We start from the raw sequence: 25,633 nt of genomic DNA on the forward strand, positions 1-25,633 counted from the left end.
CAGGACAACAATTCTTCAGTCTGATTTTCCATCGAATGCAAACACAGCCGTGTTAACATGAGAAAGAAAAGTGAGGAACAATGTGACGATATCTGTTTATCAGAGACAGCATTTTTCTGAGACAGAATAGCCAAATGAAATGGGAAAGACTTATCCAAGAGCTCAAAGACACCAAAAAGCAGCAGAGAAAGCAGAAATCCATGAAGGGAATGTATCTCAACAGGGGGAAAGGGACCACCAGAGAGCTGGAGCGGCTGAGAAAGTACAGCGATGAGTTAACTCTCAGCAACGCAAAGATAGATACTCAGGTGAGGGACAACACCAGGCAGAGGAAGAAGAAGGATGTTATAAAGATTACGAGGAGCTGAAGGTTGCCCATTTAATCAACAAGGAGAAGTTTCAAGCTGACCTTCAGGCACAGAGGCATGCATCTGATGATACATGCATACCAAGTGTCATTCATGTATATGCATGTAGGAAGGGGAGCTTGGATTTTTGAAACACCTTTGATCAGTTATCCTCAGGAGGGCATTGGCAATATTTGTACAGTTTTGTGTTAATTTTACCTACCAATGTGGAGATATAAAATACTGCAGTTTAAAGAGCGCTACCTTGTGGTCATCGCCCAAAATTTTGCACAGAGTCTCAGGGGCTCATGGGGAAGTAGTCACCTGAGTTTCATGTCATTCAGACCCACCAATGTGGAGATATGCAACACTTCCAGTTTGGAACGAAATCTGTAGGAAGTTGTTATTTAATGACTTCAGTATTGTTTGGAATCTCAAAATTCTTTTAATAACTTTTTGTCAGGAGGGTCAATAGATACTGTGTGTAAAGTTTGGTGCAAATCGGTGAAATCGCCTGAGAGGAGTTGGAAAAAGTAGGTTTGCGAACTTTTGCGAATTTGCTGAAAAAAATGGCAGGCAGAAATGGGCGTGGCTTATATCATGAGATTCAGCACAATTCAGTGAACGTGTGGATATAAGGCTTTTGAATGTGCGACAAAGTATAAGAGTTATAAGCCAAAACGCACTTTCCTTGATTATAGTGCCACCTAATGGTGGAAATTACGGATGGCAATAGATTATGAAATTTTCTGGCAGGCGTGACGTATATTCAAAGTTTAGTGAGTTTTGGGGCATGTTCAGGCAGTGAAAAATGCAGACAAAAAATCGGCACTGCAAAACAAAAGGGCCCGAGCAGGTCTCGACCTGCGAGATCCCTGTAAAGATGGGTTTGTAATATAAAAATGGGTTCTAGAGGTTCCCCACACATTAATTCACCCCTGTGTTGAGGTAGTTTAAAGTCAGCGATCCAACATGAAATAGTCCATTAATTCATCCTGAAATATATATGCAATGTAATGCAACCATTTCAAGGTTTTAGAAAAGGTTCAATTGAAAAGGACCACAGACAGTCGCGTGCCATTACACAGATGTGGAACTTAAAGGTATTGAGCTGGTGGTGGATGTTTCCTGTACAAACTATTTTCACCACCTTTAAAAACCAATGACTTCCTGAAAACCGTGAGAGACGTTGAATCCACCATCATCATATACATGCGCTGACCGTTTAGGAGAGAGCTGGTTACCTTTTGAGCGATGGAGGAGATCTATGCAAATGTTGATTACAACAAGCCTGTCGACCCAACACCTTCAACAAATCAGACAGGTAAGAATGCTCACTCACACACATGGGTTGTGCATATTGATGTTGTGTATTATCCTGTGTTATGATCATGATATCATGTCCTCTCTGTGTTCAGGTCCCAGGAGCTCAGAGAGGAGGCTTCATGGAGCCGTGGTTCTCTGTCTGGGGCTGCTCAGTGTTGTCCTGCTGGTTGGACTCATCAGCCTCGGTGTCTCCTGTGAGTCTGTTTTTCATCAGTCAGTGTCGGGGTGAACTTGTGAGAGATGCACGTGTCTTTATGAATATGATTTTACGGCCATGGTAAATATATTCCAGCAGCTAACGCAGCAAAATGACATATTTGAACATCTGTGGATGATGAAGAGCTGAACCATGTTTGAATTCAGGTGCAGGTTGCTCAGTATTTAGATATTTGCTGGGGAAACATCAGAGCATATTATTATAAAGACTGTACATCACTGTTTGGACTTCAAGTTCATTTCAGCCCTCAGGTTGATATTTCATAGACTGCATGAGCAGAATGAACATCTTCCTCTGTCAGGACAAATTAGGATGATTTTGACTCAAATATAGAACCTTTAGTCAGTATTGGTATCAATGCATGAGTGAATCTTGATTTAATTTCAGACTGGGATTTAGCTGCAGAACACTCCACTGTCAAAGCCAACCTGACGGAGCGTCTCCAGGCCAGTAATGACAAGCTGTCCTCTGTGTCTGAAGAGAGAGACCTGCTGAATGCCAACCTCACTTCAGTGTCCAAAGAGCTGGACAGACTTCAGAGTTTGTCCAAACAGAGTGAGTGCTCGCCTGCCTGTGTGTGTTCTGCACAGCTGTCTGTTAACATGAAGGACAGGAGCTGCCACGGCCTCATTTATAGAACACCTATATACAGAGACTGTGCTGATCAGACATTCTCACTTCTGTAAATTACATTTATGGCCGGTTTGACTTGTACCAATAACTTTATGCATTTTTAAATTCCTTCAAGCAGGAACATATTTAAGTTAAAGCACCTTTTTACTTGGATATCTTGATAAGTTCCATATTATAGTGTTTTTTTTAATGCTATGTCTTCAGTGTGGCCACTGACTCTGTGACAGGATCCTTCCTCAGTTTGACACTTTCACTTCCCTGTAAGGTTGTGAACCACCTAATGAAAGTGCAGCCTTTTCTAAGGTGGAATACAATATTTTTCGCTCTATGAAGATCTTTCCTTTTTGTCGAGCAATTAAAAAAATGATCTAGTCAATTACAAGCTTTGTGATTAATTAGTCAAAATCAATCGCATATGGAGCCGATATTTTAACCTTCAGTCCTCTGGTTGTATACAAATTCATAATTGCGCAAGACATTGCTCCTGTAGTTACATGGGCATTTTAATGCAGCCCCACTCTGGTTTGGTATTAATATCCATGCTAAACTTTTCAAATGCATTCATTCCTGTAGTAGTCTATTCTTTATAGTACATACATTCTCAATGTCTATTTTTTATTCCAGTGTCATAAAAAGTCCATCTTTGCAGCAGGAATATTGGTCAGGTCGAAGCATTTATGTGTGCAGCATTTGAGTCCGGGACAAATTTCATCAGGGGGGACAGCAGAGTGTATTGTCATCTTCATTGACATCATCCAGCAGGCAAATTATTCTTGAAATTAAACGTGTAAATAACAACAGAAACAGCTGACAGGCCCTTACACAAAAAGTGAAGAAATAAATTAAAGCGGACATCTGCTGCGACAATTTCTTATATACAGGCCACTCATTTAAAGAAAAAAATGAAATAATAGATGTCTACCAAATTGAGATAAAAGCAGTCCATGGTTTTGTTTTCTAACTTTAGCCGCTATATACATGTAATAAACATGCAAATGAATAGAACACTCTTTTAAAGGTCCCATATTATACTGTTTTTCATGTATTTCACGCAGCTGTCAGAGGTCCATTCGATATGCATTGCCCCAAACCATCCATAGTCCTGAATTTCAGCTGTCTAAAAGTCCCTCAAGTGAGCTCTACTGAATGCAGGCTGTTCAGGCTGCAGGCTGATGAGCTCTGTCTTGCCTGTTACACACCCCTCTCCGGGGGAGGATGACGCTTGCACTACCGGTAGCATGCACTTGTGTTTTGCAGTGGATGTATGGCTATGGCTCGCGGTGATGCTTTTGTTCAACCATACCAGTTTGACCCAGAACTGGACCCAGAAGGAGAGGCTCCTGAGGAAGTACAGACCTTGTGGCTGCAGCAGGATGTTTCAGAATGGTTAGTGTGTCTGAATGATGTTAGTTTGTTCATATGTATTACAATTACTACCATGTAGCTAATGGCTAACAGCTAGTGAAAGCTGTGTTTGTCTCCAACACAGTCTCTAAACTCTTGGACACTGTTCGCATCATCTCTGTCTCCAGTCTGCACGTTTCCAGATTTTTTACTGTGACAACCAAGCTCCATCATAAGATTATTAATATTAAACTCACTTGAAACACAATTGCATTGCGGACCAAAGCAGAGCTAACTATTAACTAGCCAAGTTCCAGCTGACCTCACCACTCGTAGGCAACTGTAAATACTATCAAACCGCAGCAACACTTACCTGTGGCTCAGGTGCAGTTGCTGGGTCCGGTATGGTTGGGACTGATCTTTTTGCGAGGGTCAGTGTCGAGGCAAAGCCAGCTTTGTACTGACACTCGTTACTGAAGCAGTCTGATGTGAAGTGGTTAGCACACACACACAAACTAACACGCACTGTAGGCGGCACGTTGTCGTTAAAATATGAAACACAACCACTGTCTCGTCAGTTGTTCTGTAGCTGGGACAGAATATAGGCACTAATGTTGATTTTTACAACCAACAACAGAGTAATTTGCGTGTCTAACTCTGAGCGACGACATTGCGAAACATTGCTATCTTACAGCTGGACACACCGAACTTCACCATGGGGATGGACGCCCCCCTCTCGGATATCTCCTATCATTGTGCAGAGGAAGCCTGTCTATGTAAATGGCTACTTTCATTACGTAATGAAAGGAGCTGAATCTCAACAGCCTGTAGGAGCGCTGTTTTACCAGTGGGTGGGCTGCAGAGACCATGCAGGACTCGTTTGCTTTCCTCATTCTGGGAGTTGGCAGGCTCAGGGAGAACCAGCTTATATATGTAGAGACCAGAGAAAATGTGTTTTTCATAATATGGGACCTTTAAATGAACGTTAGGCCACTTCTTTGCATTTCAAAGTCACATGCGTAAAATAAAGTTGCATTCTGGAGGTTCCCCACACATTCATTCACTCCTGTTTTGAGGTAGTTTAAAGTCAATGATCCAACATGAAATAATCCAGTCATTCCTCCTAAAATCAAATCTATATCATCCAACTATTTCAAGGTTTTAGGTTTTATTTTTCGTATTCATTTTTACCTTCGAAGGTGTTAGTTAAGGTTTGGGTTTTTAGGAAGAAAGAAAACAGCCTTGTAGAATGAACATGTTTTTACAGTTCAAACGGGGAAAGAGGTGGGACCAACTCTTCAACACATCTTAATGACGTAACAATGCGCAAATCTTCAGTAGAGATGAATACCTTCCATTTCAAAGATTGAGGTTTTTGTTACATGAAAAAGATTCTGATTTTGATGAGTTATTTTGTTCCATTATGATTAAAGCAAATATAAATTAGTAGTGAATATCAGTTTGAACATCAGATAACAACAGTTTCATCCAAAGAACATACACTTAATCCACAACCTCCCAAGCTGAGCAACATGGACCTTGTCTGATCTTTAACGTCACTTTGATGCTTTTTCCAGAGAGAACTTGTCCTGCAGGATGGCAGATGTTCAGTATCACCTGCTATCTCTTCTCCACTAAGACTGATTCTTGGGAAAATGGCAGACAAGACTGCAGAGACAGAGGAGCAGAGCTGGTGACCATTGACACTGATGAAGAACAGGTAGTGAGGAGTTTTTCCTTATAGAGCCTCGATAGATTGTAAAGTCCACTGAGACAAATTTGTGACTTGTAAATAAATAATAATAATAAATACTCCTACATGCCTTCTTACCTTCCTACATACTTTATGCGCACCTCAGTTTTTGCCCCCCAAAAAAGTAAAGGAACAAATTACTGAGAGACAGAGAGATCACACGACATTAATCAGAAACAGTCAGCGAGCCTGGCAGGAGTTGAGCCACTTGACAGAACGCACAAAAGTGAGATTCTTATGGTGAGTGCACATGAGGACAAGATGGGCAGCTCCCTCCAGCCAATGTCTCTGTTCTTGGAGGGCAAAAACAACGGCCAGTTGCCAATGTTGCAGGTGTCATGAGAGGAAAGCACAGGCAGGAAGCTTTTGTTCCTTGCTGTGACAGGACGGCTCCTGCTCCGGTGTCAGAGGAGTCAACCTCTGGATCCAAATATTGATACCAACGTTGGTGTTGACTTTGCTCCTCCTACCCCCTCTTCTGTTTTGATGTTCTGTACTGTCACATGACTCAGCAGCACTAGGCAAACAAGCAGACAGAGCAGAAGAATGGCAGAGAGGAAGAGGAGCACCACGTGGCTATATTTTCAGGCCGTAAATGAAGCAACTGCAAGCTGTATAATTTGCAAAAAGGCTGTAAGATAAAGTAGTAACACAAGAAGGGCTACAGAAACAGAGCCCAGGCCCCCGACCCAGAGGCAGAGGTCATTGGCAGAGGCCTTTCAGTCTGGCAGAGAATATAGTGGTGAAAGTAGTATTTTAGTCATCTTCGGGATTAGTTAATATTAAGTGAAACTGGTCTGGTCTTCTATGAATTATGCTAAGACCTTGATATAATAGATTTATACCATTAAAACACATTTAAATGAATACATTTACTGGAATTGAAACAAATATAGTGAATATAATATGAGTCAGATTTGATTGAGTAAAATTTGCCTTTTGTGTTAACTGTGTATGCTTACTATAATCAAACTTCAAGTAGATGTTTTTCACACTTTATTATTTTATCATTTCACTTAGCTGATTCCCCAAGAGTTTCCGAACACTCTCCCTACAAAAAATAACACACAGAGGAGCCTGCTGTGCACGAGCAGGCTTGTAACCACGGTAACGGAGGATGCCAGATAACCAAGATGTCACATTCAAATAACAACAACTTAATCCCTGATTGTTCTATTTCTAGTACCACTAAATTTAAATGACGAGTGCCTCATGCAGATCACTGTAGTAACCCGAGTAACAAACAATATTCCTCACATTGCGGTAGACAGAGTTACCATGAAATCATTATCCAGTGCAATGTGGAAATGTTAATTCTCTAAACCAATTCAACCACTTCAGAGCGTCCTGAACACAAACTAATGTTATAACCACCCAGTCACTTGAAAGGCACTTTTGCTAACCAGTAGCCATGAAGACAGAGCTAAACACTGGACTTAGTATACAAGCTAACAAGATAGATTTACCATCAAGCTACGGAGCTCGACTGCAACAGGGGTCCTTACTTGTCCAGCAGAAAAGCCACTAACTCTGCGTTGCTCTTGAGTCCTTACAAATCCCACAGTTCCTTCCACCTCTGAAATGACGCTCCGATATTTATCCTTGTTTTCTCTGTGGCTCAGTCCAATTCTTTCTTTTTACACTGCTTTTCTTCCTCAGTCTTCTCATTTCTTCTCTTTGACATGGGCAGTGGTGGGGCATTGTTCAGCTCTGTTGTTGTTGTCTGTTCTCCACCATTATTTACAGTTTAGGCTTGAATTTATCTGACCAGGGTGAGAGCAGGCATGGTGCCTGCGTGGGGGAGGGGTACTGCCCAGTACATGCTGCATGAGGGAGGGGGGCTGCCAGCAGCATGCACAGGAGTGATTGATACTTCTCAGCCACTCCCCTTAGCTGTGATTGGTTGTGCTGAGCCATAGCACAATATAACATCTGCAAATCAAATTGGGGCCACTGGGTGGAGCCACAGACAGTGGATTTTTGCACAGCTGACCTGTATCTTATTCAGGCGCTCATAAAAGTTTCATATGAATGTTATTGTATTGCTCAGATGAATCCCTATTAAATGTAATATGGTTCAGAATTAACTGGAAATAATGGCTTTATTTCCTTTACTTCGGACAGGAATTCATCTCTAAAATCATCAAGGAAGATACTTGGATTGGTTTGAATGACAGAGACAAGGAGGGGACCTGGAGATGGATAGATGGAACTCCGCCGACTGTGGTGTAAGGCAAACAGTAGCAGACTCTACATTACTAGAGTCATTTCTGTCTGATTGAACAATTGTTATCAGAATCCGACTGACTCACTTCCTTTAATAACCTCCTAGGTACTGGTTTGAAACACAGCCTGATAATGGTGGTGGAAACCCAAAGTGGGGCGAAGAGGACTGTATACACCTCATATTTGGTGAGAATGCCAAAAGGAACTGGAATGATCTGCAATGTGACAAGTCTCTGAAGTGGATCTGTGCAAAAATGCCTTAGTTTTGAAACAAAGCATTGACAATGAAAGTGAGATGATTATGAAAATGTCAGAGAGAGAAAGAGTAGACAACATGTTTAGGGGTGTTATTGAGCATTTAGCATGTGTATACCTTATTCTATCATAAAGACAGGCTGTTAATAGGAGGATAATAATAATAAAGTTGCTTGATATCATATCTGAAGGGTCTGCATGTCTTGTCAAAATTCTTGTTGCACAAAATAAATACAGCAGCCAGTTTCCACGACACAGCCAAGAGCTTTCAGTGTAAGAACCCTAATGTATTTGTACTTAACTTTTCAAGGTGATACACAAGATATCTGATGTGAAAGTTACTATGTTGTTCCCCATCAAATAGAATGTATGTTCCTGAAAGAGCTCATGTAGCTCTAATTCTAACTCTGGTGACAAGACTACACAACTTAACAACCCAAGTATGCTTATACTTAATTTTTTTTCAGTCAGGACAACTTGTTCAATAAAGACCTTTATGCTAACATTCACTGCTTTGACCAATTCAGACGCACCAATTTTTCTAACTATTATGACCCCTCTCTCAGATTAGTTACTATAACATTTCAAAGTCCATTTCTAAATTTCTAAAGCTATGATTTGACGGCGACAAGTTGTTTTTCCTGATGGTGAGTGTGGGAACGTGGTGATCTTTGTGTTGACATGTCCAGGAGCCCGGAGCCATTAATCAGCTCTCTGTGTGCCTTAAAGGTTAACTGAGTTTGGCCCTCATGCCAGATGATGCCTTTTTTTCTCAAATGCCCTCTCATAATGTTACTGGTGCTGCAGAATAAACCTCCCCTCTTCTTCCTGCTTTAAGTGCCAACGGGCTGCAGGCAGAATTCCATCACCTTGACTGCAGGGCGGTGCTGCGCAGACCTATATGTAAGTGCGTGCCTTCCTCATCAGATGTGTGTCTGCTGCCCTGTTATATGGAGCCTGGTTTCCGCGTTGGCGGCGTGGTTGTTTCCGAAGCTGTGTGTGTCGGATCGTATTTTCCCACTGAGATTGTAAGCGGAGCTGGCCTGTGTGCTGGCTGAAGGGACTGGGTTGGAGTCCAGAGCCCGTGCTTAACGACCTGGGCGTAACGGCCCGTGTGCGCTCGGCGTCGCTTTGCTGAGCTGCTGCGCTTCATCCCCGGTGTCTCTCACTCCCGTTGACGGGGCCGCTGCACGGGAAACCTTCCGGCCAAGCTGGACACCACGGCAGGTGGTTTATTCCCAACCATAAGCCGTCTGCTCGCTGGGAATCTCCGCTGTTGTGTCTGCGCTGTTCCGTCTGCATTGTCTGTCCACGCTGCACTGCTTTACTCTGTCCGCTCACTCTACACCGAGCATCATTAAAGGAGCATTCAGGACTTTTATTTAACTAGGACATGACCATTGGATTGTCGGTACAGGATCACTTCATTCATTTTTCATTTATTTTTTTTTGTTGTAACCCCCAGTGTTTAATTTTATATTTTCCTTATTCCATTATTCATTTAGCCCATTGGTCATAGTGTCTGTGTGAAGTACAAGTAAACCCAGTGCTGACATCCTGGCCCTATTCTAGTGTGGTAGTGCTCTTTGAAGCCAGTGTGGTGTTTTGCGCTGTGCCCACCTTCCATGACTTGATTTTATTGTTTGCTGTCTCTTTCATCAAACAGCTGCTGGGCCTGAGCGGGTGGCTGACAGATCCCTTTGGTGGCGGTCCCCTTCACTTCCTTTTTCAGCAGCGTGCAATGTGGTGTGATCTGATGGTGTGTGTGTGTGTGTGTGTGTGTGTGTGTGTGTGTGTGTGTGTGTGTGTGTGTGTGGGTTTTCCTGTTTGGTGTGTCTCATTGGACCCCTTCCCCTCTCCATCAGCTAGTCACCTTTGATGGGAGGCCCACAGCCCTGCGCACTAGACCTTTAATTTTGATTATACTTTTGAGTGAAGGTTATGTGGCCAAAAGAATAACTGTGCAATATTGGGCTAAAAGGGTAACTGTGCAATAAAATGTACAAACTCTCCACCAGACTATAATACTTTTAAAGAATTGTGTTCATTTAAAGAGCTTAAATAAACTTGTGTGTTTTTGGAAGCACATGAGTGATTTTGGACCTGTGACCTTTTCTGTGGAGTACCAAAGTGGTTGTATCCACCTAAAATATATCCTGGGGGTGAAATTCCCCTAGTTGGTGTTGTTGGATTTAAACTTTAAGTTGATTTAAAATGTAAACCCTTGCTGCTTTGCCACAATAAGTAGAGAGCATAGGCTAACCCATAAGCCAGAGGGAAATGCCTATAGGTGGTACCAGAAGAGCACAACTCTGGATGAGAGGATTCCTTTCAGCAGCATCAAGCAATATATGCGAGGTAAGTCAAACCCATGGGGATTCAAAGTGTGGGTGAGAACTGGAATCTCTGGTGTGACTTCAGTTTCTACCACGGCAGTGTCAGTGGAATACGAGCCAAATCTGAACTTGGATTGTCAGGTCATGCTGTGATGAAGCTTGCTTCCACACTTCCAGATGTAACCTTTAAGAAGGTACAGAGTACACAGGGGCTTCAATGAAGATGCCACAACAGACAGTGTGGGTCATACATGCCATTTATTTTATTACAACTGAAACTCGAAGAACACAGGCAAGAGGAGACAAGAGGCCAGACAGTCATACTAAATATATCATTATAAACCCAACACACTTCAGATAAACACCAAATTACTACAGTGTGCAACCACAAACAATATCACCATCTAAAGTGAACTCCCAGCATCAGCCTCGCCAGCTGCAGCACTAGAGACAAAAGGAGACAGAATGTTAACACTCTAAAAGAATTCCAGTCCTATAAAAAACTATATAAAAAAAGATATTGATATATGAATATATGTATATATATATATATATATATATATATATATATATATATATATATATATATATATATATGTATATATATATATATATAAATTTAAAATGTATTTATTTTAATTATAAATTTAAATGAGCATGAGGCCACTTCTTTGCATTTCAAAGTGAAGAAATACATTTAAAAGCTCACGTGTGTTCCTTAGATTAAAAAAAACAAAAAAAAACATGGCTAATGAATTGTCTCCTGTTGAGACTTAGGTTTCCTCAGCCCAGGTTTGTCTAACGCCGGACAAAACAACGTGAACATGGTGTGCTATATTTTTGGGCGGTATCTCTATTTAAATTTGAGGGCAAATGCTCAGCAACACCCACATGAAATTCAATGAGATCTCACATGGTGTGGTGTTTAAAAAAAAAAAAAGAAAGAAAGGAAATAATCCCCACTGTAAGTACTAGCACGTTATTTATCCATGCCTTTAAAATGCCTTGTGTCTTTTATAAGACTTTGTTTCAGGCCTGAGTGGTGGGAGGAGGTGAAGAGAGCAGTGGACTGGCTCTGCTGGGCTGACCGGCTGCCCATTACTGGTCCACTGAGCAGACAAACAAAATGCATAGCTGTAGCCTTGTTAGAGGAGAGAAGGTAAAAACTTTAAACTAGAAATGTTTTCAAACACAATGGAACTCATTTGTTTGCCTTACCTGCTGTTAAATAACTAAATACAGTTGGCTTTCTGCAGTTAGCAGATTTCTTAAAGTTCCCATGAAACGTATAGTGCACTGCTGTCGGCTGCGGCATGGTTGCGTGTCCTGTAAAAACAGCAGCAAGAAAGGGGCACGTCCCGAATATTGATTGACGTTTACAATAGTTGATAGTGCCTAATGTGCATTACTGAATCTGGCCAGACAAGCAATCTAAGTGAACACAGCTGAACCAGTGCATGTCCACAGGATCCATCGTTTCCACGCTTACCATTCATTGTCTGTGTGTAACCGGATCAACCTTGTGTGTTGAATCAAATGTGTATATAATTACACAAAATCTGTTACTGCCTGACAAGAAAATGCCTCCAAATCCATTATGTGTAGACTGTGTATGTAGCTCGGAGCGCCTACTCTTGAATTTCTTCTTCTGTGGTCCCTGCTATAAATGCCCACCTCTGCCCTTTCGTACAATGTTCCTGTAGGAGAGGTGGGTGTCATTGTTTCATTCAGTTGATAATCACCCTAAACCATCTTATTGTTTCACTTTGTTTATTATATGTATTTCTGGGCTCTGTCATTGTCTTGGTATCATGTCTTTGTATCATGTCTTGTGTCATGTTTTGTTTTTCCATGCCCTCTTGTGTCTCTTGTCCTTTAAGTCTTTCCTGTGGTCTGCCCTCTGTCTCCCTCTGTCTGTCAGCCTTGTTCCCTCCTGGTCTGTTCCTCTGTGCTCCTCGCCCTCGTTATCACACCTGGCCTCCTCCCTCCCCTCTCTCCTCACCTGTTCCTCGTCATGTCATTAGTGTCTGTGTATTTAGTCTGTGTGTTTCCTTCACTCCCTGTCAGCTTGTCGTTTGTTTCTATTCTGTCTTTGGTTGTTCACGCTCACGCTCATGCTCCTGTTTCCTGTTTGGTAGGTTTTGAATTTTTTTGCATTTTTTTTTTTCCATGTTTGATTTGACATTTGACTTTGATTTGAACTTTGTATTTTTGCTTTGCTGCTTTGTTTCGTCCTTGGTTGCTACTTTATTTTTCATCCCTGTTTGTCTGCTTTTGGTTTTTGTAAACAGCTTTTAAATAAAAGCTCGCCTTTTGTTCCCCTGATCTTGCCTCCTGTGTAACTGCGTTTGGGTCCACCTCCCCTTCCATAGTCTTCCCTATTTACCCCAACCTGACAGTCTCAATGTTGTTGTTGTGATTATGTCTGTTCCTGTCTAATAATGTATACATGTCAACAGAGTAGCATTTAAAAATAGTAGTTTTAACAGTTGAAAGCCGCTCGCTTAAAGTCATGACAAAACGAACTTTTGGGTTTGTTTTTATTTTATTTGTATAGGAGCTGCAGTGGACTGTCTGATGCACATAGAGGTTCTGCTTGTTAATCTTTCAGTCAGGTATGTTTTGCTGAATATGTGGTTTATTCACTGTAAGATATTTTTACTATGTAGTTGCCCCTTTGGTACAATTCTCCTGTGGGAGAGGAGCTTGAGTGGACAGTATTATTTACATGGAGGATCTGCTTGTTGTTCTCTCTGTCAGAATAAACGGGGATCATGTCCAAAGAGGTCCCGGTGTCACAGCATCATTCAAACCAACACAACGCAGAAGCACACCGGTCACATGTGTAAGCAGCCATTTCAAAAGAGAAGGTGCCGTAATGCCTGCATCTCATTTGCATCTACGCTACTTTATGCAACATCCAGCAGCAGTTTCTCTAGAGACTCCTGAGAAGCAAACCACTGTTGAGCCAGAATTAAGACGGATTCTGCAACTGCCTGGCATATTTCTCACCTAACATGTCTTCAGAAATGCATTTCAATGAGATGTTCTAAAGATAAGCAAAGGTTTCCAAATGAGCCACCAAATTGGTCTGTTTTGAAATCCTGGATTTGATTTGTGTTGTGCTGCTCTGGAATGGCAGTGTGCTTTGACAAGATTCAGCTCAAGGAACCGAAACAAATTGTTGTTGAACTATGAGGCTGCTACACCACTTCTCTTTTTGTTTTTCTCAAGATGGATATCAACTTCACATGTTTCTAATGAGCTGCTGACACTTCGTTTGAGCTGTGTCTTTAGCTGATTGTGATCAGATGTTTCCTTAAGACAAACATGTTTATACAGTAATTAAACCATCTACAGTTTTAATGTCTAATTTTATTCCAGTGTCATGAAGAAGCTGACTTAAAATGGAAAAATAATTAATAGGAGGTGTACCAAATTAAAATAAAAGCAGTTTATGGGTTTTTTTTGTTTTTTTTTTTACTTTTGCAGTTTTATACATGGAATTAACATTTAATGAATTGAACACAGTCTTTAAAATTAACTTGTGGCCATTTCTTTGCATTTCAAAATTAAGAAATGAATAAAAAAAAAATCTTAGATGTTTCTGTTTTACCATGATGTACTTATTTTATCATCACCAGTTTGTATATATGAAATGTCAGATTTATGTTGATCAATTGCATGTACTTTAGTGGGACTTGTTTAAGAAGCCCATAAACTACATTTTATACAGAATTAGTGTACGTGCAAATGTAAGTGAACAACCAAACCACGTTTATTCAAATGTTTAATTGGACTTTACAGTCTGGAAATACAGCAGGGATCACAGCCTGATCTGAATCTGTTCATCTTGGTCCATTTATGTGTATAAAGTAAAAATAGTCTATAATGTCTCCACAGTCACAATAAGATTGAGACACAGCCAAGGCCGAGAGGACAGGCCGAAGAGAGTAGTGACAGCCCATCAGTCTGGGAGGGCTATAAGGCAGCATCTGGGACAAATGTGCATGTATCTACAATCGGACAAAAACTGAATAGCCATGACAGTTGTGGGAGGATTGCTAGAAGGAAGCCTCTGCTCTCAAAAAAAGAACAAAGCTGACCGTTTCAACTTTGCCAGAGAGCACTTGGATAAACCAGAGCCTTTTGGAAGTCCATTCTCTGGACAGATGAGTCATGTGAAGGTCTGGGGCTGCTTTTCTGCTTCTGGACCTGGATGACTCCATATTATCCAGGGAACCATGAATTCTCAGGCCTGTCAACAAATTCTTGACCAGAATCTCCTGCCATCAGTCAAGGAGTTGAAGCTGGGGCGAAAATGGATTGTGAAACAAGACAATGACCCAACGCATTCCAGCAAAACTACAAAGGAATAGCTTCAGAGAAATGGGATTCGTACTCTTCTCCAATTGAAATGTTGTGGCGAGACCTGAAGAAGTTGGTACATGCCACATGTTCCTCCAACCTCTCTCAACTGGCTGAGTTCTGCAAGGAGGAGTGGAGGAGCAAAAATCCCCATAAGCAGATGTGAGAGACTGAATGAGTGAGAGAGTAATGGCTTACTTTTGCACGTTAGATTTTCATTTTTGTGAAATAAATCTCTTTTGTTGAATTAAATAATGAAGACATATCTCGTGTGTGTGTGTGTCCATTATTTTAAATATCTGCTTTACAAATTGGGATTTTAATGTATGTTTAATATGGTTATTTTAACGTTTTTTACAAAAACAGTGACTGTCTGGAGGGTTCACAAACTTTCATGTGGCACTGTACCATTACACAGATGTGGAACTTAAAGATATTGAGCTGGTGGTGGATGTTTCCTGTGCAAACTATTTTCACCACCTTTAAAAACCAATGACTTCCTGAAAACACTGACAGACGTTGAATCCACCATCATCATATACATGCGCTGACCGTTTAGGAGAGAGCTGGGTACCTTTTGAGCGATGGAGGAGATCTATGCAAATGTTGATTACAACAAGCCTGTCGACCCAACACCTTCAACAAATCAGACAGGTAAGAATGCTCACTCACACACATGGGTTGTGCATATTGATGTTGTGTATTATCCTGTGTTATGATCATGATATCATGTCCTCTCTGTGTTCAGGTCCCAGGAGCTCAGAGAGGAGGCTTCATGGAGCCGTGGTTCTCTGTCTGGGGCTGCTCAGTGTTGTCCTGCTGGTTGGACTCATCAGCCTCGGTGTCTCCTGTGAGTCTGTTTTTCATCAGTCAGTGTCGGGGTGAACTTGTGAGAGATGCACGTGTCTTTATGAATATGATTTTACAGCCATGGTAAATATATTCCAGCAGCTAACGCAGCAAAATGACATATTTGAACATCTGTGGATGATGAAGAGCTGAACCATGTTTGAATTCAGGTGCAGGTTGCTCAGTATTTAGATATTTGCTGGGGAAACATCAGAGCATATTATTATAAAGACTGTACATCACTGTTTGGACTTCAAGTTCATTTCAGCCCTCAGGTTGATATTTCATAGACTGCATGAGCAGAATGAACATCTTCCTCTGTCAGGACAAATTAGGATGATTTTGACTCAAATATAGAACCTTTAGTCAGTATTGGTATCAATGCATGAGTGAATCTTGATTTAATTTCAGACTGGGATTTAGCTGCAGAATACTCCACTGTCAAAGCCAACCTGACGGAGCGTCTCCAGGCCAGTAATGACAAGCTGTCCTCTGTGTCTGAAGAGAGAGACCTGCTGAATGCCAACCTCTCTTCAGTGTCCAAAGAGCTGGACAGACTTCAGAGTTTGTCCAAACAGAGTGAGTGCTCGCCTGCCTGTGTGTGTTCTGCACAGCTGTCTGTTAACATGAAGGACAGGAGCTGCCACGGCCTCATTTATAGAACACCTATATACAGAGACTGTGCTGATCAGACACTTGTATCCCACTCTCACTTCTGTCAATTACATTCATGTACCAATAAATTTATGTATTCTTTCAATTCATTCAAACAGGAATATATTTTACATTTTACTTGGATATCTTAATAGTTTCCATATTATAGTGTTTTTTTTTTGTTTTTTTTTAAATGCTATGTCTTCAGTGTGGCCACTGAGTCTGTGACAGGATCCTTCCTCAGCTTGACACTTTCACTTCCCTATAAGGTTGTGAACCACCTAATGAAAGTGCAGCCTTTTCTAGGGTGGAATACAATATTTTTGCTCTATGAAGATCTTTCCTTATTGCCTTACTTTTTGAGTTAATCGAGGTGGAAAAAATATTAATGAAAGTATCGTGAAGGAGCACAAAAGTATTGTTTCTACAGAAGACCTGAGAGGCAAGTGATCTAAACAAAAGATCCAAAAGATTTGCCCCCTGCAAATGTTTTTTTCCACCCTGTGTCATAAACACCACAGGGGAAACAATTTAGATTTGAAATAGTCTTAATAGTTAGTGCTGTCAAGCAATTTAAAACAAATATTTCATCACTTACAATCTTTGTGAGTAATTCATCAAAATTAACCACATATGCCAATATTTGCTGTTCGCATCTAAAAATAATTCATTGCAAATGTATTTTGGTAGATCGGTGAAACAATGGATAAATTAACATTCTAAACTTTAACAGGAGCTTATAATTTAACCTTCTGTCCACTGATGGCAAAAAACAATCTTTCACAATAATTTAACAAGACATTGCTGCTGTAAACAGTTGAATCTGGGTGTTTTAATGTAGCCCTACTCCATTGTGGCTTGGTATTAATATCCATGCTAATATCCATGCTATTGCTATCCATGCTAATTATTAATTAGGTCTTTTATTTAATTGTGCAGAAACAACAGCATCTGGTAGCGATGGTATAATACCTGTAATCAACCACAACCTGTTCTTGGTTTGAGAAAGAATGTTAACAGCCTGACAGTTAGAAACACTGGCTGGAGTGGGACTCCAGTGGGACCTCAGTGTTATAATGGTAAGGGAGGTCATAGAGCACGATTCATCTGCAGTTGTTTTTTTAACAGGTCATTTTTTCTGTAATCATTTAATTGAAATTAACGTGTTATCTTTCCAGCATTGTTGAACATACAGTGGCTCGACCCTCCAAGACAAAAAACATCGGAGCACTGAGCTTAAAGTCCTTTCAAAGGTGATAGTTTAGGTTTGTTTTTGAGAAAGCAAAAAAACAGATTTGTTTGAATTAACATGTTTTTACAGTTCAAACAGTGAAAGAGGTTGGATCAGCTCTTCAACACATCTTACTGACTTATGTGCAGATCTTGAGAAGAGATCAGCCTCCATTCAAAACATTACTGTTATTAAAAATATCAATCTCTTTTTAATGATGAGTTATTTTGTTCCTGGTTTTGATTCATAGTCCATGATATAATAAATATCAATTAGCACAGTTAACATTTTCATCCAAAGAACAAGAATTTAATCTACATCCTCCCAAGCTGAACAACATGGACCTTAGCTGTTTTTTTTTTTCTTACTATTTTTTGGCTTTTTTGATAGATTAGCCGAAGATATGACAGGAAACAGGATGAAGGGGCGTTCAGACCAAATGGGACAGAAGCAAATACAATATTGCGCCGCTTGATCATTTTGGACTATTCGCGTCATTCGCGCTTATCGCGCTTGACGCTCAGGGGGAAAAAAAGATGACGCGCTTGTCTGCTCATTTTTGAACCGGTATTTCTCAACCCGCTCTCTTTCCACGTTGATCATGGCTGACATCACCAGTGTGCACTGTACCTGCTGTACAAGAAACCACCTGCCGTCGTGTCTGGGTTCATGAAGTCCTCTGGAGACACGGAGCTGGGGGAATTTCACTGTCTCCTCCAGGAGCTCTGTCTGGATGACGACTGGTTCCAGCGGTACCTCAGGCTGACCGGAGCCCAGTTCGAGGACCTGTTAGCTCGGGTCTGTGCCCACACACAGCTACAATTAGCTTCTCCTCCATGCTGGTCTGAGTGTAAACAACCGTACGTGAGGGAAGTGACGTTGTCGGCTTGAACTCGTCGCTGATTGGATGTCACGGCGCAATGCTGCCTGAAAAGTTAGATATTTTCAACTTTATTCGTGTCACTTCAGCTGCTTTACACGCTCCCGATGCCCCAGATGCTTCAGACATTCCAAACGCTTCATTCGCGCCACGCTAGACGCTCTATTCGCGCCGCCTGAATTGCGTGTCATCGCGCCATTTACATTGATTTTCAATGTAGAGTTGCCACTCAATTCCCATCTATTGCGTTTGGTCTGAATGCCCCTTTAGAGAGAGGGGGAGAGGCCAAGGCCTTAGGCCGAGAGTTGAACCCTGGTCTGCTGCGGTGAGGACATGGGACACCTGCTCTACCAACTGAGTTAAACAGCATTCCTGTCAGATTTTTAATGTCACGTTGTTTGATGCTTTTTCCAGAGAGAACTTGTCCTGCAGGATGGCAGATGTTCAGTTGCACCTGCTATCTCTTCTCCACTAAGACTGATTCTTGGGAAAATGGCAGACAAGACTGCAGAGACAGAGGAGCAGAGCTGGTGACCATTGACACTGATGAAGAACAGGTAGTGAGGAGTTTTTCCTTCTAGAGCCTCGATAGATTGTAAAGTCCTCTGAGACAAATTTGTGACTTGTAAATAAAAAAAAACTTTGCATGGCTTCTTACCTTCTTCTTTAGTTTTTGCCCCCCAAAAAAGTAAAGGAGCAAATTACTGAGACAGAGAGATCACACCGACATAAATCACAAACAGTCAGCGAGCCTGGCAGGAGTTCAGCCGCTTGACAGAACGCACATAGGCGAGATTCTTATGTTCAGTCCACATGAGGACAAGATGTGCAGCTCCCTCCAGCCAATGTCTCTGTTCCTGGAGGGTGAGGACGACGGCCAGTAACTCACAGTTGCCAATGTCAGCAGGTGATCCCTGTGACAGGGCGGCTCCCACTCTGGTGTCACCAGAACAGAGGAGAAATTCTTTTTTAGATGTACAAAGGCTTCCTCAGCTTGGTGGAGGTGAGCTGAGTCAGGGAGGCTCCCAACACGGCTGTAGTCAGAGATGAAACATCGATAGAAGTTGGCAAAATTAAGGGTACAGTGAAGTTGCTTATGGTTGTCAGGAGTTGGCCAATCAGGCATTGCCTGCACTCTGCCTGCCCTCACTCAATGACAAAACCCAGGAAACGCAGGGATGGAGAGTGAAAGAGACACATGAAATTTGTTCTTCAGAAGCTTCTGGAAAACTAAACATGCTGAATATGCTCCTTCTGACTCTGGGAGAAGATGAGAATATTGTCTAAATAAATGAACACAAACCATTTCAGCATATAGCGGAGAACATTGTTGACCAAGTTCTGCAAGACTGCATGGGCATTGGTGAGACCAAGAGGCATGACTGGGTACTCTGGGAATTGGCCAAGAGGAGTGTTAAACCCTGTCTTCCACTCATTTCTCTCTAATATGTGCACAAGTCGATAAGCCGTTGTTTGTTCACACCGAGCCAAGCAGCTCCGACGTAAAGACACACCGCTGTGTAATTCACACAGGTGATTTTTGCCGGTGACAGATGCTTTCATACAGACGGTGCTGAGAATTAGCGCAGGATCCCCGCACTCACAGAGCAGTGTGAATGGGGCACAGTCCTTTCTAAATACATCACCAAGGTTGTGGTAAGGAACAGAGGGAAGGTCATTGTGTTCAGGGGTGGCAGTAGTGGAGTGGTAGCAGGAGAGGGCAGCAGAGTGAAGGCATGGGAATGACAAAATATACTCAAATTGACTCTCCTGGAGGCTCACCAATCAATATGGGGGTTGAAAATGTTACACCACAGGAGACCTAATAAGACTGGGTAGTGAAGTTAAGGGATAACAAAAAAAAAAAAAAAAAATGAAATGTCTCTGTATCATTACCGGAAAGAAGGAGCCTACAATGAATGATACAAGCAAGTAATCTATCTTCATTTGCAAAAACGTCCTGGGGTAAGGGAGCGTTAGAATGTTAGCTTGGGAATTCAGAGTCAATGAATCGTCAGCACCTGAGTCAGTCAGAACCTGAATTGAGAGAGTCTGTTAATGCCAGAAGAGAGTTCCTTGGAGCTGGAGGCAAGAGGGAGTAGAGGAGGCCGCTGTGAACTGTGTATTAGCTATGATGATCAGATTACAGTAATAATATTTATTATATCATTGAATTGATGGCTTTATTTCCTTCACCCTGAACAGGAGTTCATCTCTAAAACCATCAAAGAAGCCACTTGGATTGGTTTGAATGACAGAGAAGAGGAGGGGACCTGGAAATGGACAGATGGAACTCCACTGACTGTGGGGTAAGGCAAACAGTTCAACACTTGAATTAAATATAGACACACATACACTGATCAGGCATAACATTATGACCACTGACAGGTGAAGTGAATAATACTGATTATCTCTTCATCATGGCACCTGTTAGTCAGTGGGACATATTAGGCAGCAAGTGAACATGCTGTCTTCAGAGTTGATGTGTTAGAAGCAGGAAAAATGGGCAGCGTAAGGATTTGAGCGAGTTTGGGTCAGCGACTGGGTCAGAGCATCGCCAAAACTGCAGCTCTTGTGGGGTGTTCCTGGTCAGCAGTGGTCAGTATCCATCAAAGTGGTCTAAGGAAGGAGCAGTTGTGAACCGCCAACAGGGTCACGGGCAGCCAAGGCTCATTGAGGCACCAGGGGAGCAAAGGCCTGTGTGATCAGATCCAACAGATGAGCTCCACTTCATTGATCCTCGCTCTCTCTCAGTCCAACCGACTGCAGTTAAAGTTAGGTACTTAAGCCAGTTGCTTTGCATCGTGCAAATCTGCAATAAAAGTTCTTCCAAATGTGGCAAATGGTTTTATACTGCAGCACATCTAGTCCTAATTGAGTGAAAGATGAAAGAGAAACTAATGTCAGAACAGAGCTGCCACCAGCAGAGCCAGTAGAGAGAAGCGTGAAAATATCTTTCCATTAAGAAAAGCATTCAGTGCCTTTTTTGGCTCTTCATTCAATGAGCAGAGCAGAGTAGTAAGGCTGTCATCAAATATTCTAAATTCAAATATATCTTCAGTATTAAGTAAAAATGAAGATTCAATTGTGAAAATTAATATTTAACTTGGAAAAAGCACATCAGCGGCTGCTACGTTGGTTAAAAGCAGTCTAAAAGTGGTTAAAATGATCAAAAAAGATGTTTTAGCAAAAAAGCTGACAACGCCACCTAGGTTTGAGGCCCTAGGGCTCTTAAAAAATAAGCACACAGGTTCTTATCAACAGTATACTCAGGATTTACTGTAAAACAAAAGACAAGTCTCTCCCGAGGATCCCAGTGTCTCTAGATCGTTGCACTCTCAGACAAGGCCGAAGTGGCAGGTAACACTTGCACTTGCAAGCGTCACTCACTGCTGAAAGTGAGATGTGACAAAAACCATGGCAGAAGCAGATGGCAGGGAGAAAAACGAAAAGTTCAGAGCCCAACTCGGCAGCAGAGAGAGTGGTTTGGACTCCAAGCAACCTAGAAAAGCCCCATTTGACTGACTTTGGTCAGTAGATGGCAAATATGCAGAGCCTCGAGATAAAGTTGTATGCAAGCTGTGTCAGCTACAGTTAGCTTACGATTCCACCACTGGCAACATGAGAGCACGTCTCAAATGTGAACCCAAATGACCATGCCATGATGTCTGGAACTCCAACTAAACAGCCACGTCTTGACCACCACAAGCTCTTTTTCTGCAGCAAGACAAGAGGTGCACACGAAATAAACTTGCTTCATTCATATGCAAGGACATGATACCCATCACTATTGTTGATAGCACAGAGAGGCTTCAGTCAAGAACTGGAACCGAGGTACTGTATCCTGAAAATACCTATGCAAGTAGTTATGTCTGATTGTATTAGTTTGTTCCCCTGTTATTGACATGATGCACAAATATAGATATCTGAATTGTTTGAACCTATGTGGGTTTTTTTAGAGCAAATATTCGTCATTTTGGAGCAATTTTGATAGCCCTATAGAGCAGCGGTTTAGCATATTTTGTCATTACAGTACGAAGACTTAAGTCCAAATTACATGATGAATTCAGTGTATTCTTTGATGAGAAAAACAGCAGTCGCCTCTACAAAGGCTTGATATTTTGTTGGTCCATGTGTCCAGCCCAACAACCTACCACTGGACAATTTGTTAGTCTTTAAAGAAGTCACCTGTTTTTGCTCGAGGGTCTCGTTAATGTTGACTGTAAACATAATGCTTTTTGGGGAACTTTCTGGAACAACTAATGCTTGAAAATCTTCAGAAAACACTACAAATGAGACATTTAAAAGATGTGGGAGTGACTGCCTAACAATACAGGACCCAGAAAAATGAGATTTCTCCGAGGCTGATGGACCTCTGTGATGAAATGTTGTGTCAGGTTTGTGTTCATGACAGAGGCAGACAGTGTCATGATTCTCTCTGTCACTGCCCTGACAGGTACTGGAGATCAGATCAGCCTGATAATGGTGGTGGAGATCCACAGTGGGGTGAGGAGGACTGTGTACACATCAAATCTGGTGTGAATGCCAAAGAAAGCTGGAATGATCTGCGGTGTGATAAGTCTCTGAAGTGGATCTGTGCCAAAATGCCTTTGTATTTACATGAGTTTTGAAAATACTTAGCTTGAGCATTTAGCATTTATATACCTTATTCTATCATTAAGACAAGCTGTTAATAGGAAGATACTAATAATAACGTTGTTTGATATCATATCTGAAGGGTCTGCACATCTTGTCAAAATTCCTGTTGCACAAAATAAATGATGCATCCATTTTCCACGACACAGCCAAGAACTTTCAGTGTAAGTACCCTAATGTATTTGTAATTTCAAGGTGATGATACGGTACACAAGATATTTGAATTGAAGGTTACTGTGTCGTTCTCTATCAAATGGAAATCACATGTAAGTTCCTGTAAGAGCTCATGTTACACTTATAAATTCCACAAAATAATAATTGGTTAACTCTGGTGACAATACACAACATAACAACCTAATGCTTATAGTGAATTACCAAGCACAAGTACTTGCTGTAATTCATGGTAATTTTTACCAATGCATTATATCATTTTTTAAAATAATTTCTAAGTAATTTTCCCACATTACACCATAATTAGCAGGCTGTAAATTAAGGACTTAGCAAATCAACTACTTTAAACGGGCAAAATGAACACAGAAAACCATAAATTAATGGTCTAAATTTCTTTTCTTTGGCAAGTGACCATGACATAAGCGGGATAATGCCCTTTGAAGTGTCCATAATCGAGTACTCCCCCAGACCATGGTATAAAAAGTGTTAATGTGTTAAAAACACCTTAGGTTCCAGACATCCTGTAATACGGTTTAAAGTGTAACATAGGTTACACTTCTTGAAAGCTAAATTAGGAAGAATATTGCCAAACGTAGACCCATTACATTACAGATGTAAACAGACGCCTCCTATCATGTGTTCTGGTCTTGTCCAAAACTTATTCCTTTCTGGTCATCCTTTTTTTAAGTCATCTCTAACGCTTATGCTTATAAAGTCTCACCTTCTCCCTTGGTTGCTGTTTTTGGTTGGTTTTCATTTACAGAGGGTCATTGCCTTTCCCTCCTTATTAGCTAGATGCTTGATTTTATTTAAATGGAAGGTGGAATGGAACTTACGTGATCAATTTACCTGGTCTGGTACTGGAACTCCTGTCATAAGGAATGTTAGGTGCACTTGTATTTTTTTTTTTTTTTTGTCTGTCCGTTGGCTGTGACAAGTTTGTCAGGTTGATTTTGGGTTTGGTTTGTCTTTGTTTTTTTCTTGTTGGGATTGTTTTCTATGGTTATCTGTAAGCCAGGGAATATGACTGTTTTATATGATTATTGGAAAATCACAAATAAAGTGTCAAGAAAATCCTTAATTTGATGACAATTAAAATGCTGTTCAAACAATAACATTTGCTGAATTCAGTGCCCAGTGTTGTCTTCTTATTCAACTACTGTGTATCACCAAAAGGTGTTTTAGGGGAAACCATAATGCTGTTTGTTTTTTCTCACACTTGTGTCTGCAAGATGTTTTTTTTTAACTGGACAAATGAGACGAGGTGTTGAAGTATGATCAGGGTACAGGCCAGGAAAGGCGGTGAGATCTTTGATTGAGGCCTGACACACAACCAAAGGAAGTGGTGAAATGCCACACAGTGTCTGATGAGGACTGATATGGTTGTACAGTTTTTCTCAGTTTGAGTTTTGAGTTTGTCACACATATCTTAAGTAGTGCATTGAGTTAGTATTGGTGATTAAAATAGGTGACACTGCTTCACTTAGAACTGTACATGTTTTCAGTTGTTTGAAGGCTGAAGTACCTTATTGTACAATAAATAACAATACAATAGCATGATTTGTCATACAGCTCTGTCATCATTTCTCAGACACACTTACACTACAAGAGGTTAAACTGACTTTGATGTATTTTTATCAACATTGGCAGACAACAGATCATACTGGATATATAAAAGTAAGTTAAAGTATATTGTGTGTGTTTGTGACCTGTGTGTATGTGACGCGTGTCTAAGACGTGTGTATGTGATGTGTGTCTAAGTCTTAGACACACGTGTGAGGTGTGTGATGACAATCAGCAGGAACAAACTCACAGCATTTCTTATCAGATTCAGTCTTTGGTGAAAATCATGACTAAGGTGAGGCAGGTGTTGACAGACCAAATGCAGCTTTGACAGAAGAGACTGCCGTTCTTGTAACATTAGATAATCAAAACTTCTCGGTTAAGGTAAAGTTAGAGGAAAAGTTGTGCTCATGCTTAAAAGGAACATGTGTTGATGCTGGTTGTAGACAAAAGTATCTGATGATGAACTTGCATCTGTAACAAAAAGTATTATTTTGCCCCAAATTGTCATTACACAAGCAACATCCTTAATCACCTATAATTTTGCCATCTTATTGCCTGTTGACTCGCTCATTCATTCAGATACATATTAGCAATCTCTGTAAACGGCTAACATTATCTATCTGACAGATCACCACTAGCTTGATGAGATCGATATAATTGTTGTAGCTTCTTTTCTATAAGTTCAGCAAATCACTCGTATTTCTTCAGAGTTTGTATGAGTGCAGCATCTCTTCAGTCCTTATGCGCAGCGCTCCTCTCCACCACTTTCAGTCCGCTCACTCAGCCTCACTGTGCCCCTCCCCTCCTGCACCGCCTGCCAG

General features: G+C 41.2%; 2 protein-coding genes across 11 annotated transcripts; both read left to right on the forward strand.

Moving 5' to 3' along the window:
* Positions 1 to 7: 7 nt before the first annotated feature.
* Positions 8 to 12,318, forward strand: LOC119025657 (C-type lectin domain family 4 member A-like). Of its 7 annotated transcripts, XR_005076893.1 has the most exons (11): positions 8 to 308; positions 1,436 to 1,867; positions 2,278 to 2,445; positions 3,781 to 3,909; positions 5,445 to 5,587; positions 7,745 to 7,848; positions 7,953 to 8,032; positions 8,940 to 9,004; positions 9,768 to 10,459; positions 10,538 to 10,631; positions 11,459 to 12,317. XR_005076893.1 is itself a non-coding variant. In XM_037109440.1 (10 exons), exons 2-10 carry the CDS (start codon positions 1,602 to 1,604, stop codon positions 9,978 to 9,980), a joined length of 1,074 nt encoding a protein of 357 aa, XP_036965335.1. In that variant the 5' UTR covers positions 8 to 308; positions 1,436 to 1,601; the 3' UTR covers positions 9,981 to 10,913. The 7 variants fall into 7 exon arrangements, 5 of the variants coding, with proteins under 5 accessions (XP_036965335.1, XP_036965334.1, XP_036965333.1 ...); XR_005076892.1 differs by having other exon boundaries at positions 9,768 to 10,631; positions 11,459 to 12,318; XM_037109440.1 differs by lacking the exon at positions 11,459 to 12,317 and having other exon boundaries at positions 1,436 to 1,671; positions 1,766 to 1,867; positions 9,768 to 10,913.
* Positions 12,319 to 12,488: 170 nt separating this feature from the next.
* LOC119025658 (CD209 antigen-like protein C) lies at positions 12,489 to 24,772 on the forward strand. 4 transcript variants are annotated; one of them, XM_037109444.1, is made up of 9 exons: positions 12,489 to 12,571; positions 12,995 to 13,052; positions 13,198 to 14,967; positions 15,322 to 15,459; positions 15,554 to 15,655; positions 16,066 to 16,233; positions 18,834 to 18,976; positions 20,625 to 20,728; positions 22,876 to 24,772. In XM_037109444.1, the coding sequence occupies exons 4-9, from the start codon at positions 15,390 to 15,392 to the stop codon at positions 23,048 to 23,050; spliced, it is 762 nt and encodes a 253-aa protein (XP_036965339.1). In that variant the 5' UTR covers positions 12,489 to 12,571; positions 12,995 to 13,052; positions 13,198 to 14,967; positions 15,322 to 15,389; the 3' UTR covers positions 23,051 to 24,772. The 4 variants fall into 4 exon arrangements, with proteins under 4 accessions (XP_036965339.1, XP_036965341.1, XP_036965342.1 ...); XM_037109446.1 differs by having other exon boundaries at positions 15,365 to 15,459; XM_037109447.1 differs by lacking the exons at positions 12,489 to 12,571; positions 12,995 to 13,052 and having other exon boundaries at positions 13,135 to 14,967.
* The last annotated feature ends 861 nt before the right edge of the window (positions 24,773 to 25,633 follow it).

The sequence above is a fragment of the Acanthopagrus latus genome, chromosome 9 (assembly GCF_904848185.1).
Source record: "Acanthopagrus latus isolate v.2019 chromosome 9, fAcaLat1.1, whole genome shotgun sequence".
Lineage (NCBI taxonomy): Eukaryota > Metazoa > Chordata > Actinopteri > Spariformes > Sparidae > Acanthopagrus > Acanthopagrus latus.